This window comes from Danio rerio, chromosome 2 (assembly GCF_052040795.2).
Source record: "Danio rerio strain M-AB ecotype USA chromosome 2, GRCz13ab, whole genome shotgun sequence".
NCBI classification, from domain to species: Eukaryota; Metazoa; Chordata; class Actinopteri; order Cypriniformes; family Danionidae; genus Danio; species Danio rerio.
Window position 1 is genome coordinate 56656610 of NC_141022.1, and position 18091 is coordinate 56674700.

The 18091-nt window shown below is 41.1% G+C and overlaps 1 protein-coding gene and 1 long non-coding RNA gene across 3 annotated transcripts in view; both read right to left on the reverse strand.

The window, feature by feature from the left end:
* The window catches only part of LOC147846549 (uncharacterized), a 1651758-nt gene that overhangs the window by 107846 nt on the left and 1525821 nt on the right, over window positions 1-18091 (reverse strand). The window lies entirely within an intron of this gene.
* The window catches only part of sirt6 (sirtuin 6), a 71903-nt gene continuing 70723 nt past the window's right edge, over window positions 16912-18091 (reverse strand). The window contains exon 11 of one of the 2 annotated variants that reach the window (XR_015477674.1): window positions 16912-17986. Coding sequence is in view for 1 of the 2 variants with exons in the window: in NM_001002071.1 (NP_001002071.1) it covers window positions 17178-17504 (327 nt within the window). In the remaining variant the exon portion in view is untranslated. 2 annotated transcript variants of the gene reach the window in all.

Here is an 18091-nt window from a genome sequence, read left to right on the forward strand (position 1 = left end):
CTGCTTTCACACCTGTAGGTCAATTGTTTTGTTCTTAAATAGGGATTAAAATTGTTTTTATTTTGCTCTTTGTTGTTGGTGCAGTTTGCTTTCACACGGCAAAGTTTCTAAAAATATAAAAATAGTTATAACAAGTCACACGCGACCAGGCCCGGATTGGCTAATCGGGAGGACCGGGAGAATTCCCGGTGGGCCGGTCCGTTTTTTGGCCACGAGGGCCGGTATCCCTAGCTCCAGAATTGATTGCTCTCAACAGTCACACTTTTTAAATTAATTTATTTATTTACTTGACCATAGCCTTTTTATTCATTATTGTACCGCAGCGCTACTCTTTTTATCTATGTTTTTGCAGCTCAGTGAGCAAGTTGCAGCCTGCAGGTTAATCATGATATAACTTGGTCGATTTTCGCTGAACAGTGAGCTGAACAGCTGTTGTGGTTCAGTGGATAGCATGTTAGTTTTCGACCCCGCAGACCCGGGTTCGATCCTCGTCTGAGTAATTTTTATTTTTATTGTTAAGACATATAATACTGTTAGGGTTGTTGAACATTTGAAGTTCTAAAGCAGCTGTTTTCTCAAAAAAAGACGTGATAGTGTAATTAGAAACTGAATTGGAAATGACCTTATTTTAATATAGTCAGTCATGAACTGAGGTGGGCCGGTCTGAGGCTTGAAACTCCAGGGCTGAAAAGGAGTCCCACTCCGGTCCTGCACGCGACAAACCAAGACTGCAGTTTGGTCAATTTTCCCAACAGATAAACAGCTCTCGTTAATAGTCCACTTTTGTATTCGACATAAACGCACATTTACCGGTAGGAATGACATCCTGCCCTACTCGTAATACTCTCTTTATATCGCCATATATGCATAATACATATTCATAATACACTGATATAGCCTGGTTCGTTAGTTCATTGGATCATATCGCTTTCTCACTACAATCAATCCGTTCCAGAGTTTGTTTCAATCGAGCTTAGACCACCTCATTCAGGCGATCTCGGACCGATTGTTTTGGCGTGGATCCAAGCACAATTGCTGGTTTCACAAATAAGAACCACACTAACTGGGGAAACGCACCAGGTTCCGGAACAAAAGTCTAGGTGTGCAAGCACCCTTAAAAATGAGAACTACAAATGTGATTGGCCATAAAGTGAAAATAATTACAAGAAGTGCTGGTGAGTTTCATAAATTTATGAAAAAAATGTCTAGAGCTTTAAAAGTTATATAAAAGAGAATTGGTTAAAGTCAATACAAGTTGGGTGTTTTTTGTGTGTTTTACCCTACAATTAAAATCACCAAACGCTCAAGTGGTTTCAGACCTTTATGAGGTAAAGTCTATAGGATAGAGCCGCTGATGATATGCACATCAATATAGCAGCATTTTTTATGACACTAAAACAATTATTATTAATATTTTTACAGTACTGTGACTGTTGGGTAATTTAACAGATAACATTAATAATACTCGGTACAACTACTGTTTCTACATTACTCTGATGGTTGGGCTTAGGGTAGATAGATGTCAATTAAATTCAATTAATTCGAAATTGAATAAAAAATATAAATCATTTTCGTTTACTTCCAGCCGCAACCGTATCTAGATAACCATGTCTAGCAACAAACCACTATTTGAGTTCGTTTTTTTTTCTCTTGAACACGTCATGTTTTGATAATGTTGTACTAGTTTCCAGCATGCTTTAAAAAATTATATGTTTACACAAACATAGACTAAATAGTCTGTTTTAGTAAACTACATTTTAATATTAAATAAAAACAATTGTAGTTAAATTATTTATTTAAATGTATCAGATTACTTACAGCATTATTTAATTTACCAAAGTGCATAACATTAACTTTATTATAACGTAAATTAAAAGAATTTATCTTTTAAAAAAAAAAATTGTTTGTAATATGAAGATAAATGCAAGTTGTTTGTGTTATATTATCATAATTACATTAAACTACGACTAAACTATTGTAAATTACCTTTTTTAACATCGATAAATACATTTGAGGTAATGTGGCAGCGTAGGTCTGTGAAGTTTCGCGCGCTTTGTAACAGGCAGGTTATCCGTTTATTAAACTGGCGTCGGTTATCATTAAAATGATGTATGAACATGATATTTCCAGATGCCTTTAGATCACTAATGGAGAAATCAGAAAGAAATGAGTTCGTGTCGTACCTGGCAGACTTCAGTCATTTAAATTTGATGTTGACATTTTCACTCGTTGACATTTGAAAAGAGCATTATGTGAAATCTAGGTCGCTATCTTCAGCAAGAAATCCGTTTAATCGGTGAATTTACCTCAAAGCGTCCGGTGAGCGTCATGAAAGTACACCTGCTGCTGATCGACATTTACTCCAGCGTGAGGTTTGTGCTGTTTATATCCGGTTAAAGGGACAGTTCACCCCAAAATGAAAAGCTCATCGTTACTCATCCTTATTTTTCCGTTCCCGTTTGATTTACTTTCCTCTGTGAACTTCCATTGTATTTTTGTGTTTTTACTATTGATGTAAATGGCTGCTAGTTAACAACATTCTTCATAATATATTTTGTTTTGTGCTCAACAGAAGAAAAAAGTTTAGAGCTTCTTGAGCATGAGTAAATAGTGAGGAAATATTCATTTTTGGAAGAACTATCACTTTGACAACACTTCAGGATTGAAAGAATGAATGAAATATATTTTACACAATTTTATACAAATATTTGACATCTATTTATATTTATTTTACATGAATAATTTACAAGTTATGTTTTATTTTGGGCTGCACAGTGGTGCAGTGGGTAGCATGTTTGCCTCATAGCAAGAAGGTTGCTGGTTCAAGCCTCAGCTGGGTCAGTTGGCGTTTTTGTGTGGAGTTTGCATGTTCTTTCTGTGTTGGTGTGGGTTTCCTCCGGATGCTCTGATTTCCCGCTCAGAGGTTGTAATTTTTTTCATATAGTGTCACTTGCTGCCAAAATAAATGAACAAACAAGTTTAATTAAAAATTGCAACAGAAATAGATACAAATATAATATGGAATAAAAAAATGCAAAATGGAATAAAATAAAAACTTTACAGTGTTGTATACATTTACAATTAGACAATTCATTCATTTTTGGCTTAGTCCCTTTATTAATCTGAGGTCGCCACAGCAGAATGAACCACCAACTTATCCAGCATGTTTTACGCAGTGGATGCCCTTCCAGCTGCAACTCATCACTGGGAACAACCATACAAACTCATACACTACAGACATTTTCTACCTTGTTTGTCAATGATATTTTGTGTTCTGGTACACTAAAAATATCAATTTCACACTAAATACACTCTACGGCCACTTTATTAGGTACACCTATCCAACTGCTCTTTCAAGCAAATTTCTAATCAGCCAATCACATGGCAGCAACTCAATGTATTTAGGAATGTAGACATGGTCGAGACGATCTGCTGCAGTTGGGGAAGAAAAGGGGAAGAAAGGGGATTTAAGTGACTTTGAATATATATAATATATAATATAGAATTGCCTAATGTTTTGAGGTTGTTGTGTGTGGGCTACATTTCTACATCCACATTCTCTATAAAAGAATGGATCACGCAAAAATAAAAATGAACTCATTATTTACTCTTTCTTAAGTGGTTCCAAACCTTTACGAGTCTCTTTATTTTGTTGAACAAAACAGAATATACTTTGAAGAAAACTTATAAATTTGTGCCCACTGACTTCTATAGTAGGAAAACAAATACTATAGAAGTCAGTGTTAGTCAGTTACAGGTTTCCCAGCAGTTTTCCAAATATCTTCTCTTGTGTTTAACAGAATAACCAAATAATCACATAAGAATTTCAAACAAGTGAATGGATAACAGAAATGTCATTTTATTTGTGTGTGAACTAACCCATTAAGTAAACATTAATGCCACAAAACAAGGCGCAGATCTGCATTTCTGTCCCAACTCTGTAAAATGTAGAGCTGAGGGAGTTTTCTGCTGAGAAATAGACAGGCTTATTGTGTAGACAGCAGGCAGTAGTTATGGTGCTACAGCCGCGGAGCCTTCCAGGACGCTTGAACAGCCCGCAGGGGGACCGGAGACATCCATATCGAAATGTGCTGATGGATTTGGGGGCCGGGAATGATTGGAAAATGATCCCAGTTGTCTGAGGGTTCAACAGCGGGTGGTCTGAGCTGCAGCAATTTAGCCGTCTGCCAACATTTGACACCAATAAAGCCATTTCTGCAGTGTCATGTTCTGGCACACTGTACGAGACTCTGTAAAAGAGATGTATACGGTGGTTGTATGGTTAAATGCAATATTATATAGTTACACTGGAGCAATATTAAGATATGAATCTTAAAATGTGATGCAAAATATATGAGTTTTGCAACTCCCCATTTTTAGTATGGGATAGTATAATTTTCGTTCCAGCCAGAATAGTTAAAAAGCCCTTATTATACATTAAAAGGGGTCATATTTTGGTTTTGGGAGTCTCCAACAGCATGCTGATATACATGCAAGGTCAAAAACACTTTCATTGTCTTATGATATGAATTTATTTTGACCTAATTATCCCAGCGACTCCCATATGATTCGTACACTGATTCATTTGTTCCCAATCCCCTCCTTAGCACGATGCTAATCGCCGCTGATTGGTCCGATGACCCAATCTGTTGTGATTAGTTAACTGCGTTTGCCATGAGACGGAGAGAAATGCCCACCACGGCTTATCAATAATATTGAAGTAGTCAGAGTGCAGAGTGTATGTGTGAGCCCAATGCAGGACTGCATTAAAGCAATGCAGTTTAACACCAGCATATTGCTCTATTCGTAATCAGAAGTAAAAACAGTGACACACATTCAGTATCAATCCACACAGTGGCAAAAGCTGAACTAATTTGAACCTTGACCACTGCACGTGACGGTGGCTATAGCAATGACAAACGGCAGAGGATCGTGAGCTCGCAAGGGCAGGGGCTGTGTTCCGTATCGATGTCAAGCCGGCACGTCTAAAGACTTTATTCGAACCACTAGGAGTCGACTCTTTTATAGATGAATCAATAGTTTAAACGGTGCTATATAAATAAACTTGCCTTGTATTTAAGTGAAGTTTATGTATAAACAAATTTCGAGAGGATCACGTGCTTATGATTGCTAGCAGCTGACCCGCATTATCCAATTCACTACGATCCAATCAGATGACTCCTAAACTACTATAAATACCCTGGGGTTTATTCCATTGCTATCTTCGTTTTGAAGAGTCCCCCCTTCCTCCCCTACGCCTCCTTCTTAGACGGGTGACACGGTGGCCCAGTGCCTAGCACTGTCGCCTCACAGCAAGAATGTCTCTGGTTCCTGGCTTACCAAAACTAGCAGACATTTCTGTGCGGAGTTTTGCACTTCTCCCCGTGCTCACGTGGGTTTCCCCCGGGTTCCCCGGTTTCCTCCCACCGCCTAAAAACATGCAATTAAGTCAATTGAACAATCCAAATTGTCAACATAGACACGCTCCTAGTTAGTAATTAGTTTCAAGAGCATTCACTTGCTACAGCAGGGGAGTTCTCGAGATCTACCTGAGCTCAAACTCCCCTCCCGCTGTGCAACGGGAGGGAGCCCTGGGCTCGAGGATCTCATGAGCTCAGGGCTCTCTCCCGGGACAGCATGCCAAACAAGCTTATAATTAATCATCAGCTAAGTGTGAACTCTTGAAATCCATAAAAAAGCGGCATGCGTCGCGTTTTCAACGTGGTTTTAGATGCGCGTTCAACGTGGTTTGTACAAGCGGTTACAAGTAACAAAACACAATTAAATGCAGAAATTGCATTAAAGGCAGCCATTTTAATCGCACTTAAGTTACTTACACTTGTGAAACGGAGGAAGAAACTGATGTATGAACTGTGTACTGATAAAGTTCCTGTCAAGCTCTGACAAAGTCCAATACATCAATAGTCTTTTTTGATCCTCACTTTAGCAAACGGTCGACGAATCCCCTGTTGTAAGCATGTAGATTGCTGAAGCACTCGTCAGAAAAATGACAGGAACACAGCACAAAGCTGGGGCGATAATGCTGACGTATTTTTACAAAAATAAACTTCAACCAATGATACTTCTCAGCAGGGCCAGAGTGGGATTCCTTTTCAGCCCTGAAGTTTCAAGCCTTAGACCGACCCACCTCAAGATTGACTATATTTAAATAACGTCATTTCCAATTCAGTTTCTAATGACACTATCTCTTCTTTTTCAATGAAAACAGCTGCTTTAGAACTTTAAATGTTTTTCATACATATGAGAAGATTAAAGGGTAACTAAATCTGCAACACTATTCTTTAAAACATCACAATGTCCTTATCTGAATATATAGTCTGTGCAAAATTCTTTATAGATATCCAGTCCTTTGTAACGGTGGTCGCACAAAAAATAAAATATGCACACCTACATAAGTAACCAAGCAGTATTATATGTCTTAACACTAAAAATGAAGAAAAAAACTAAATAAATTACTCAAGTGAGGTTCAAACTTGGGTCGGCTGCATCGTAACGCAACGTGCTGACCACTGGAACACAATACGCTTATTTCACACGGCCGCCATTTTGAAGAATCAAAGCGAGGCTGCGGTGGGAAGGAACCCGGAAGTATAGGTCCAGCACTGTAAACATTGCAGTAACATGCCGTGTACTATAAACCTCCAGCTGTTGCAGAGATTTCAAAATGCAGAAATGGTGTAACCATCACTTTAATATTATTTAGTAAGTTTATTTTAAACAATTAAAAGCAATTTAGCATCAAACAAGATCACAATCTCAGTGATACGCTTAAGTGTCCTTCTAGGCTTCAGCTCATGGCACTAAACACCGTGAGGTGTTTACCTAGTGCTTCAGCATGTGTAACCCGGTGAGTAATAAAACACTGCAGTCCTCTGCAACACACCCTCGTGTTGTCTTTAATAGTGTTGTCCCAGTACTGAAGTTTTAAACCCGGCTGTTTCCCGCTAACATGGAAGCGCTGCTGAGCGCGGATGACTCGACTGATCCTCACGGCTTCGCACTTCAGTCTCCATGTATTTGTGTTTGGTTTGCGCTTAGTTTACCGCTCTTCACCCAGTGCAAGCACAGATACACGGACTGGAGCGTGGAGCAGCCGTCAAGATCAGTCGAGTCATCAAGCAGATTACTCGGCTCGTCTGTGTTTGTGCTCAGTATACAGCGGTGGGTGAACTGATGACCTTCTCGGCCAATCACAAGCATTTCTGTTGAACACGTGAACACAATGGCAAATCAGCGCTGTTTCAAGAAAGCCATCAACATTGCCTTAAATGTTAGCGCGAAATTGCCGGTCTTTCTTTTAATTCAGTATCGTGACAAGTCTAATATAGTGAAAGAATCAGTTTATTAACTCGAGTTTGATGAATAGCATCTAAAACGTGTGTTTGGGAAAGAAAACGTTAGCTAACTAGTGCTATTTCCCTTAACTTAGCTGAAAATGAGCTCTGATATCCCTTTTTACATTCACCATTCATTCAGAATGGACCTTCGGGTCACGAAATGATAAATTTGTGTCACTTTCTCTTTGCTGATAAGATATATAGCCAGTTACACAACATTCCTATGTAACTCCCAATGATACTTCAGGGTTTCTTCCCACCGCAGCCTCGATTTCGCTTTTGAAAATGGCGGCCGCGTGAAATCAGTCTATGGCGCTGTTATCTGCAAGACTCTTTCAACCACAGTATTACCATCTATTAATAACTTCTGACCATTCTGATCAAGTTATGTCAGATTAATTAATGTAGTGATCATCTGATTTTCATTGAGCAGGAGTAATATTCATTAATATTAATTATTCAAATTCTTATATTCACTAAGGTGCCGCTGTTTGGGGTCGAATGTTACATCATCATTAAACTGCAGACTGCATTTTGCTCACGGGGCTGTGAGAAAATAAATAAAAAGAGCAGTGCTGCGGCAAAATAATGAATAAAAAGAGTTAAGCTATGGTCAAATAAATATATAAATGAAAAAAGTGCGACTGCTAAGCAGCTAGGGTCACCGGCCCTCACGGCCAAAAAAACAGACCAGCCCACCGGGAATTCTCCCAGTTTTCCCGATTAGCCAATCCAGGCCTGCTTCACAGCCTCATCTTTGGGTAGGGAAAATAACACTAAGGGTGCTTTCACACCTACACTTTTGTTTCGGAACGTATCTCGTTTGCCCTGTTAGCGCGGTTCGTTTGGCATATGTGAACAGGGCAATCGCGCTCTGTTCCGCGCCAAAGTAATCGCTCCGAGATCGCTTGAATGAGGTGGTCTCGGCTCGATTGAAACGATCCCTGGAGCGGTTCGATCGCAGTGAGAAAGCGATCCGATCCGAGCGCGGTTATATCACAGTGTTTTATGGATATGTGATAGGCATACGGCTATATGAAGAGAGAATTATGAGTAGGGTGGGAAGTTTTGCGAGTCTCCGGATGCCCGCAAACGAGTGATGATCTCCCGGTAATCTCGCATCTCCCTCCCGGTCCTCAAATAGGCATCGTCGCGCACCCTTCTCACCCCTCCCCACCGCATCTCTTCCTCGGACACATCGCGCGCGCGCACCCTGTCAATCACCACCAAACCACCACCTCTCCTGACAGCTGAGCAGGATGCTGCAAAATAAACCCTGATACTCAGACCAATGTGAGGAGAGTTTACTCGCACGTGACTTGTTTATGCTCTTTTGGTCCGATTAGAATCGATTCACAGGTGTGAAAGCACCCTAACTTTCCCTCACACTTCAGAACACAGCATCTTCACGACTTGATTCAACCGGGGTCTGCTACAGTGTTTGTCTTCCTCTTTTTATTTCTACAGTGTTTGTGAGCAGGGCCAGGGGTTTCAATTTTCCTGGATCTGCACGTGAAATAGGCGGGGCTTAAGTTCCGTATCGGCACGTCTAAAGACTCATTACATCGGTGATTCATTCGAACCACTATGAGTCGACTCGTTTATAAATGAATCAATAGTTTTAAACGGTGCACTTTCAGATTTAAGCCTTAGCTGGATATTTCACTTCACTTAGAGCTGTGTTACACACTACATGGAAGGGCATTTTCAAAAACCTATTATAGGGGCTATTTAAGGAGTTGTGTATGAGGTGGACCATATATAAACATGCAGTCAAACAGTATATAGTGTCCTTTCCAAAAAAGTGATGTCTATGTGTGTTATAATTTTTTTTAATAAAGTGTATTTGTGTATTGCTTAAGATTTTGTGCTATGCTTGAAGTTTTTGGAGGGTCAAGTTCATTCATTTTCCTTTGGCTAAGTCCCTTAATAATCCGGGGTCGCCACAGCGGCCGCCAACTTATCCAGCATGTGTTTTGCACAGCGGATGCCCCTGCAGCTGCAACCCAGTACTGGGAAACATCCTTTCATACACATATATTACAGACAAAGAACATGATAAGAACATGCAGACTCCTCACAGAAAGACTCGAACCAGTGACCTTCTTGCTGTAAGGTGACAGTGCTAACCACTGAGCCACCGTGTCACCCTGTACTTCACGATAAAAAGAAAAAATGAACAATCTTTACTTCTGTTTCATGCTGATTTTAATGGATTTTCACATATCCAGATCCCAAAAAGACATTTTTTCTTTTGGGCTATTTTTCTCTATATTTTTTGCTTCCAGCACTTATGCACCATCCACTTCCAAAACCATTTGAACCATAATCCTTTTCTTCCTGCACCACAGCAGAGAGCGGCCTGCGCGTCATACAAAACGCAGATCGATCTGTTGACAATCACTATGTCGATTTCAATGACGCGGCTCTCAGCGATGCCTTGAAAAGAACTCATTTAGACAATTTGCAGAGGATTTTTTGAGTTTTCCCCGCACCACAGCATCTGCCACTTCTCAAGGTCTCTGTAAGGACTCTGTCAGAGCTTTTTTTGTTGACTAAAAGCTTTTGTAGGCCACTGTTGGAAGAATCTTTGTAGACTTCAGAAAGATTTAGGTGTGGAAATTAGTGATGACCAATGGGAGAGAGCCCTTGAACAGATCCATAAGTCATCATCGGAAGGGCCAGACAGAATCTGCAGACATTTTTTGCTATTTCTGCATAGAAATTTTCAAAAACAATGATAAAAAAAGAAATCTGTGGATTTACACAGAATGATTTTGGAAGTATCGTAACTAAAAACGTAATATATCATTCATTCATCTTCTGCCGCTTTTCCGGGGCCGGGTCGCGGGGGCAGCAGTTTTAGGAGAGAACCCCAGACACTTCCTCCAGCTCCTCCGGGGGGATCCTGATGCGTTCCCAGGCCAACCGAGAGACATAGTCCCTCCTGCGTGTCCTGGGTCTTCCCTGAGGCCGCCTCCCGGTGGGACATGCCTGGAACACCTCCCTAGGTAGGCCTCTAGGAGGCATCCGAAACAGATGCACGAGCCACCTCAGCTGACTTCTCTCGATGTGGAGGAGCAGCGGCTCTACTCCGAGCTCCTCCCGGGTGTCAGAGCTCCTCACCCATTTCGGCCGCTTGTATCCGAGATCTTGTCCTTTCAGTCATGATCCAAAGCTCATGATCATAGGTGAGAGTAGGAACGTAGATTGACCGGTAAATCAAGAGCTTTGCCTTTCGGCTTATCTCCTTCTTCACCACAACGGACCGGTACATCGACCGCATTACTGCTGCCGCTGCACCAATCCACCTGTCAATCTCACGTTCCACTCTTTTTTTAAATGTTTACAATGCAAATCCAATTAGATTCACTTATTTGATTAACAAAGCAAGTCATTCATTCATTTTCTTTCAGGTTAGTTTCTATTTTTAGAGGTTGCCACAGCTGAATGAACCACCAACTATTCCAGCATGTGTTTTACGCAGCGGATGCCTTTCCAGCCGCAACCCCATACTGGGAAACAGCCATACACATTCACATTTACACTCATACACAACGGCCAATTTAGTTTACTAAAGGGCCATGAAACCCTTGTTTCAGCAGGGTTTTTTCACACTTTGGAAAAAGTCAGAAAAGTGGGCGTGTCCAGCTCTGTTTTGGGGGGAGTGTCGGAGGAGGGAAAGAGGAAAGGTCTGTAAAAATTTGCATAAAAATGGGAGTGTGGGTTTGGGCATGCGCTGATTTTTACAGAGGCAAAAACAAACACACGTCGCAGAGGAGAAAGACATAAGCTGTGTCTCAAATCGCATACTTATGCACTATTCTACGCTATTTTGTGGTATAAATAGTGTAAGTAGTGTGTTCACACTGAAAACTCTAAAAATAGTAAGTGCACTTTAATTACCCGGATGATGCACTCATTCAGCCGCTAAAATGAAGTGTGTAATGATGGACACTTCACGCACTCAACGACCGCAGGTTTGCTTACGTAGCGGAAGGGGCGGAGCTATCGGACGCACATGTTGGATAACTTTATTTATTTTGGATGGTGAAAGCTAAATTCTCCTACAAGAGTGATTATAGCGCCTCCCGATGGTGAATGCGGCAATACTCACGGCAGGTATTACTTGATAATACGGTCGTTTATTTCACTCATTTGGCAACCGTCAAACGTCATCAGGGAAACGGTTTGAATTTCCGCTTAGTAAAAAAACATTAGTGTGCCATTTGGGACGCCACTACATGCATATACTATCCTGTTGAGTGTGTAAGTGCATAAGTACTTAGTGCATGAGTGCATAGTGTATAGTGTGTCATTTGGGATGCAGCTAGGGACTGTATTTACATGGACATCAAATCGAATAATTCGCCAAATTATTAAATGGTGGACTTTAACTGCAGTTTGGCTCTTTCATTCAGGAATTTCATTCATGCCCCTCGTGACAAACGAGGTAATTGATTCGAGGAACTGCCGGAAGCGTGTATTTTTAATGCAATGTTAGTTACTGCACGGCAAATGAGAGGAAAAAACCCTCTGCTTTTCTCTGGAACTTAGATACACTCGGCAGGTAGCATCCGAAAGCCGAGTGTGTTATTCCTGTCACAAAATGCGGCGAAAATCTTACAAGACGGTAAGTTTGATTGTGGTGTTAACATGTTTACACTCGGAGAGCAGCATTAACAGCGGATCTTTCAGTCCATAATATTGTAGTGATAATAACTTACTGTAAACTTTAGTAACTTAGAAAATCATTTGACTAAGGTCCGTCTTTAAACACTGAAAGAGTACTGCTGACGATATGAACTAACTTTGCCTCTGAATAAACAAACAAAGACCACTGATCGCACTTACCAAATCTGTAGAGACAGGACAATCAACACCAACTGGAGCCGCGTCTTTATTAAGAGGAGAAATCCGGGTTTCACCGTTTCCAGATGAGAAAAGCTCACGGGTAAACAATGTTCCTTAGACACGTATTTCTGTTGCTTGTCGCGTGCACTAATCCACGCTTGAGTCCAGCTGCGCTCTCATAGAGGGAAAATGAAAACAAAACCTTCACTGCAGCAAATTATATAAGCAACACTGACGACCCGTATCTCCAAACAATTTTTGTTCTCCCACTTGGCAACACAACGTGGCGTCTCTCTGCCATCTGAACACTACAGGTAAAACAGTCTTGAAAGCTATTTAGCATATTAATGAAGTTCCACCGCACACACAATAGAGGGCACTGATTGGTTTGAATCAAGCCTTATGCCGAGTTCAGACTGCAGGATTTTCAAAGTAATCGTGTCACTGATGTTTTCACACAGCATGACTATCTGGGCTAGCGTTTTGTCACTGCTTTGTTTACACTGCAAGATTGATCTGTGACAAGGACCTTCACATTGCATGACTTTACTATATGAAGAATCGCCGACAAGTTCGTCCAAACTACGTCTCACAGCCAAAAACACGTAGTACGTCTTTTGTTATTAACTACATAATGAGAAAGAAGCCTTTAATGGGGTAAAAAATGTCAATATTTGCTCACCTAGGTTTAAAGGGAATTAGCCATTTCTCCTTAACGTTGATAATAAACTAATTTCTTTATGTATGAAACGTCAAACAGACACGGTTGCTCCTGAGTCCTGTCAAACCTCCACTAGTTTTTCCTCCATTTCGTGGGTCCGAATAAACCGAAAAAGATCGCTTTTAACTTCTTCCCCAGCCTCCCGCTAGCCTGCAGCAGGTATACACACACGCACACACAAGTGAAAGCTGCTCTCTTATTGGCTGTAGACGATCGATGTTATTTTCAGTCAAAACTCAATTCACACGGTATGATTTGAATCGCCGACAGCTCCAGATATTTAGCATGCCAAATATCTCGCTGGCATCGGCGACTTATCTGCGATTCTCTCAGATCGCGTCTTTGAAAGTTCATACTGTGTGATTGTCACTCACATGCACGAGCAGTGATTGGCCTGTGATTTCAGGCATTTGTCGGCGATTTCTCAAAACCTGTCGGCGAGCTAAAATCGGGGCTAAAATCACGCAGTCTGAACTAGGCATTACTCATGAATGATTGCAGCACACGCTAAGATCTCATGGCCGTGACGCAGCTTCAAAATTTAGTTTCTCAAGTGGCTACGCCCTTAATTATGCAGACTTAATAAAACTTAATAAAACTTAATAAAAATCAAATGGATGTGTTATAAAAGAAATTCACCCCCCCATAGTTATCATGAAGGTTAATATTAGCTATATGCACCAAAGCCATCTTTTGTACCAGGCTGTGAACATGTTTTATCAGCTGTAAAATTGGCCAATATACCATTGCAGTCAGTGACCCCAAAAGGCGAGTCGATGAATTGCAGTTTTAGTTACTTCCGTATTGGCTTCCCGAGGGAGAGCAGGAGGTTGCCGCTTGGTGGAAATCTGCAGATTATTAAGCATGCAGATTTCATGTGGGCTTAGTCGTTATGTGCAAGGCATGGCCTCATACAATTCAAACTAATACACCACTTACACTGGTCCAAACAAAAACGTAGTAAAATATTTCCAGAATATTATGATAAAAGAAAGAAGACAAATTCTTTAATATCTGGCAAGATTTTATAGATTACTTTAAAGACATACACCGACCGGCCACTTTATTCCTAGTGCCGAGTTGGACCCCCTTTTGCCTTCAGAACTTCCCTAATATTCTGTGGCATAGATTCAACAAGGTACTGGAAATATTCCTCAGAGAATTTGCTCCATATTGATATGATAGCATCACAAGGTTGCTGCAGATTTTTCACCACAATCGAAAGAAGCTCTATTGGATTGAGATCTGATGATTGTGGAGGCCATTTGAGCACAGTGAACTCATTGTCATGTTCAAGAAACCAGTCTGAGATGATTTGTGCTTTATGACATGGTGCGTTATCCTGCTGGAAGGAGTCATTAACTGGAGGTAGTCACCCCCATGTGATTGGTTGAATTTGTATTAAAGAGCAGTTGAACAGGTGTACCTAATAAAGTGGCGACTGAGTGTAAATTATTCAGAAAATAATTAAATTAAAGAGGATTACACTAATTTAGATAAAAACTTTTTTATTATTTTGATGCAGTTATTAGTTACTTATTTTGATTATCTATTATTTTTTCATTATCAGGCTTAACGGTGGCTCAGTGGTCGCCTCACAGCAAGGAGGTCGCTAGTTCGAGTCCCCGACTGGGTCCGTTGACATTTCTGTGTGGAGTTTGCATGTTCTCCCAGTGCTGGCGTAGGTTTCCCAGTACTGAGTTGAGGCTGGAAAAGCCTCTGCTGTGTAAAAAATATGCTGGAATAGTTGGCGGTTCATTCCACTGTGGCAACCCCTTATAAATAAGGGACTAAGACGAAGGAAAATGAATCAATGTTGTGTAAATGTTTGTTAGACCAAATTTGTAAGTCATTGCGTTTGAATATTTGAAAATCAACAAAGAATGATATAAAACAATAATCTCTGTAGACTTTAAAGCAGATTCATGTGGCAAATTAGTACATCGGGAGCCTCTGGAAGGAACCCGACTTTGTTCCTCGAGTTTTCCGTCCGGTTGACATTCATATTTGATCAGAAGAAAAAGCGTCCGCTGGCTTTACCGGAACAGCTCTCGTCCCTGGAGCGATCTGGTTCCCCCATTTCCCCGTGTGTCTCTGCTGTTTGATTTGACGTTTCTGCATGAGCGCTTTTTTGAACAGGCAAAGACACGAGAGGGTTAGAAAGGCTTTCAATTGTTCTCTCAGAAGCGTCTGGATCACAAGCGGACTGTCAGAACGGCGTTGATGTCACCTCGGGGACGTGTTAACAGTCTCTCCGGCTGCTGGTGGATCATGTTGAGACAGTGTCCCCCGTTCATCAGTCGCCGTCCCTGTCAAACCCAACACACACTTCATACTGCACGTTTAAAGACTCACACTGGAAAAAAAAAGCCTTTCATACATTGAGCTATAAGGTTATCTCTTGACCAAATATCTAAATATTCTTAAATCAAGAAGCATTTTCTGTAGGCAAGTGAAAATATGGTCTTGTATTCGGAAGACAAAGTTTAGCATATATAGTTCTGCCTATGTTTTCCCTGTTGGGAAGAGGTCCAACCTTTTTTTTTTTTACAGTTGATCATCAGTTGATCATTAACCATTTAGATAGGCCTGTGCAAAAACGTTTTTAGCTTTTACATGAAGTTCTATAGGCGATGCAGTGGCGCAGTAGGTAGTGCTGTCGCCTCACAGCAAGAAGGTCGCCGGTTTGAGCCTCGGCTGGGTCAGTTGGTGTTTCTGTGTGGAGTTTGCATGTTCTCCCTGCCTTCGCGTGGGTTTCCTCTGGGTGCTCCGGTTTCCCCCACAGTCCAAAGACATGTGGTACAGGTAAATTGGGTAGGCTAAATTGTCTGTAGTGTATGAGTGTGTGTGGATGTTTCCCAGAGATGGACTGCGGCGGGAAAGGCATCCGTTGCATAAAAACGTGCTGGATAAGTTGGCAGTTCATTCCGTCGTGGCGACCCTGGATTAATAAAGGGACTAAGGCCCCGTTTACACTAATGCAGTTTTTGTTTTAAAACGCATAAGTTTTGCTATGGTTACGCCATTCGTTCACACTACGCCGGAGTTTTCGAGCGACAAAAACGGAGCGTTTCGTAAACGCTGGAGAGCACATTTACATTCTAAAACGCTGCTTCTCCATCTCAGTGTGGATGGGGGAAAACGGAGAAATCTGAAAACGGAGGCGGGGCTGCCGACATTCGCTACCTGATTGGGACTTTTGTTTCATTGCGTATCCTTCCCTTATTCGTCAAGCCCCTATCACATGACTATAACACATGGCTTTACCGCTACCGGAAGACAGCAGACCGGCCAATGTTAACAACAACATGGACACAGAAATGGGAGCGTTGTTTGCACTATTGTCTGTTTAAGGCGCCATTGTGCAGTTATTCATTTGTTACGTTTAGTAACAACTCGACCTCATCGTCTGTCCACAAAAATACCTCTCTTGCTTGACCACGTCGCGGTCAATTTTCAAAATAGTTCAACTTTTGCCACTGTGTGGATTAAGACTAGATGTGTGTTGTTATAACTTAGGATTAGGGTTAAGAGTAGAGCGATATGCTGGCGTTTAACTGCATTGCTTTATTGCATTCCTGCATTGGGCTCTCACATATTCTCTGGCTGCCATTTCATAGCCGCCGTGGGCTTTTCTCTCTGTCTTTTGCTTATAAGTGATACGTGTGCTGAACCTTTTAACTACACGAGTTTGAATCCTATTGATGACGTAAATTTTAATTGTTTTTTAGATTAATTTTGGTTATATACTGTTCTGCTACACAGATGTTAAAATCTATAATGTTTACAATGACACTGACACCAAGTAATAAGAATGTGTATTTGGTATGGGCATGTTTTGATAAGGGGAAAAAGTGACGAATCTGCTAATCTGCAAACGTGAATAGCTTACACCTGGAAAGGGACACCAGTAAACACGGTCACCAGTTTAACCATAACACTGGCCTTTGAGGATTTGGGGTAAAACAATAAAACATGTTTTTACAAACCTGATTTAATTGAAGTTAGAATAAACTTGACAGTACAAAACCACGATTCATCTCCATCCACAATAACTGCAGAGGTCAAGTGGCAACCTAAAAGCTCAGCTAACTTACACTCGTGGCCCTATGACATCACTTCCTCCTCCTACTCGGTGTACTTGCACAAATTCAGCATCTGACAGGCGTTATAATGTAAACACAGTGGAAACAGTGAGTCTGGGGTTCAGTGTCTGTGTGCTCCAGCTCTATGAAGAGGTCTGTTCAAGTGTGTGTGTGTACGTGAGAGTCACTTTCCTTTCCCTCTTCTTTCATCTCTTCTTCTACTTTAACACCATTCTTGTAGCCCTCCTCAGCGTGCTGCTCTTTCCTCTTGCGTTTCTTTGAGACGGTGTGTTTACTCTCCTCGATCTTCAGCTCGATCTTCACTTCCTTCTTCCAGGCTCCGTATGGCAGGATGTCCAGATCTCCACCCGAGTCTTCGCAGAGGGTTGGCCCGGCCCACTCCGGAACGTCCAATCCCAGCAGCTTCATGAGCTGACCCATGACATCATCGACGTAACCGTATATACGCAGGTGAGCGTGTTTGTCCTACAAAACAAAAGTAACATTGTTCAGTGTAAGCAACTGTACAGTGTGTTGCGCTGCACTGAAAACAGAAAGGATTTTACTTTGAAAGGTGTTTGCTACAGTTAAAGGCTTCACAGTAATACGCTTATTTCACGCAGCCGCCATGGGAAGAAACCCGAAAGTTTAGGATCAGCACTGTAAACATTGCATCAACATGATGAGGACTATAAACCTCCAGCTGCTGTCGCGATTTCAAGGTGCAGATGTGGTGTAAACATCACTTGAATATCAATCAGTTCCGTTTAATTTAAACAATTAAAAGCAGATTAGGCATCAAACTAAATCAAAATCTCTATAAGGCCCTGTTTACACTGTCATGTCTTGATGCCAGATTCTAATTTGTTGCCTATATCTGATTTTTTTTTTTTTTGCCTGTCTGTTTACACGTTCTTTTAAAGAGCCTTTATTATGAATTTTTGAGAATGCCATGTAGTACGTAACAGCTTTAAAGGATCACGAAACACCAAAACACATTTTTTGAGCTGTTGACAGTCGTATATGTGTCACACACTGTTAAAAACACTATTAGGACACCTATATTTCACTAA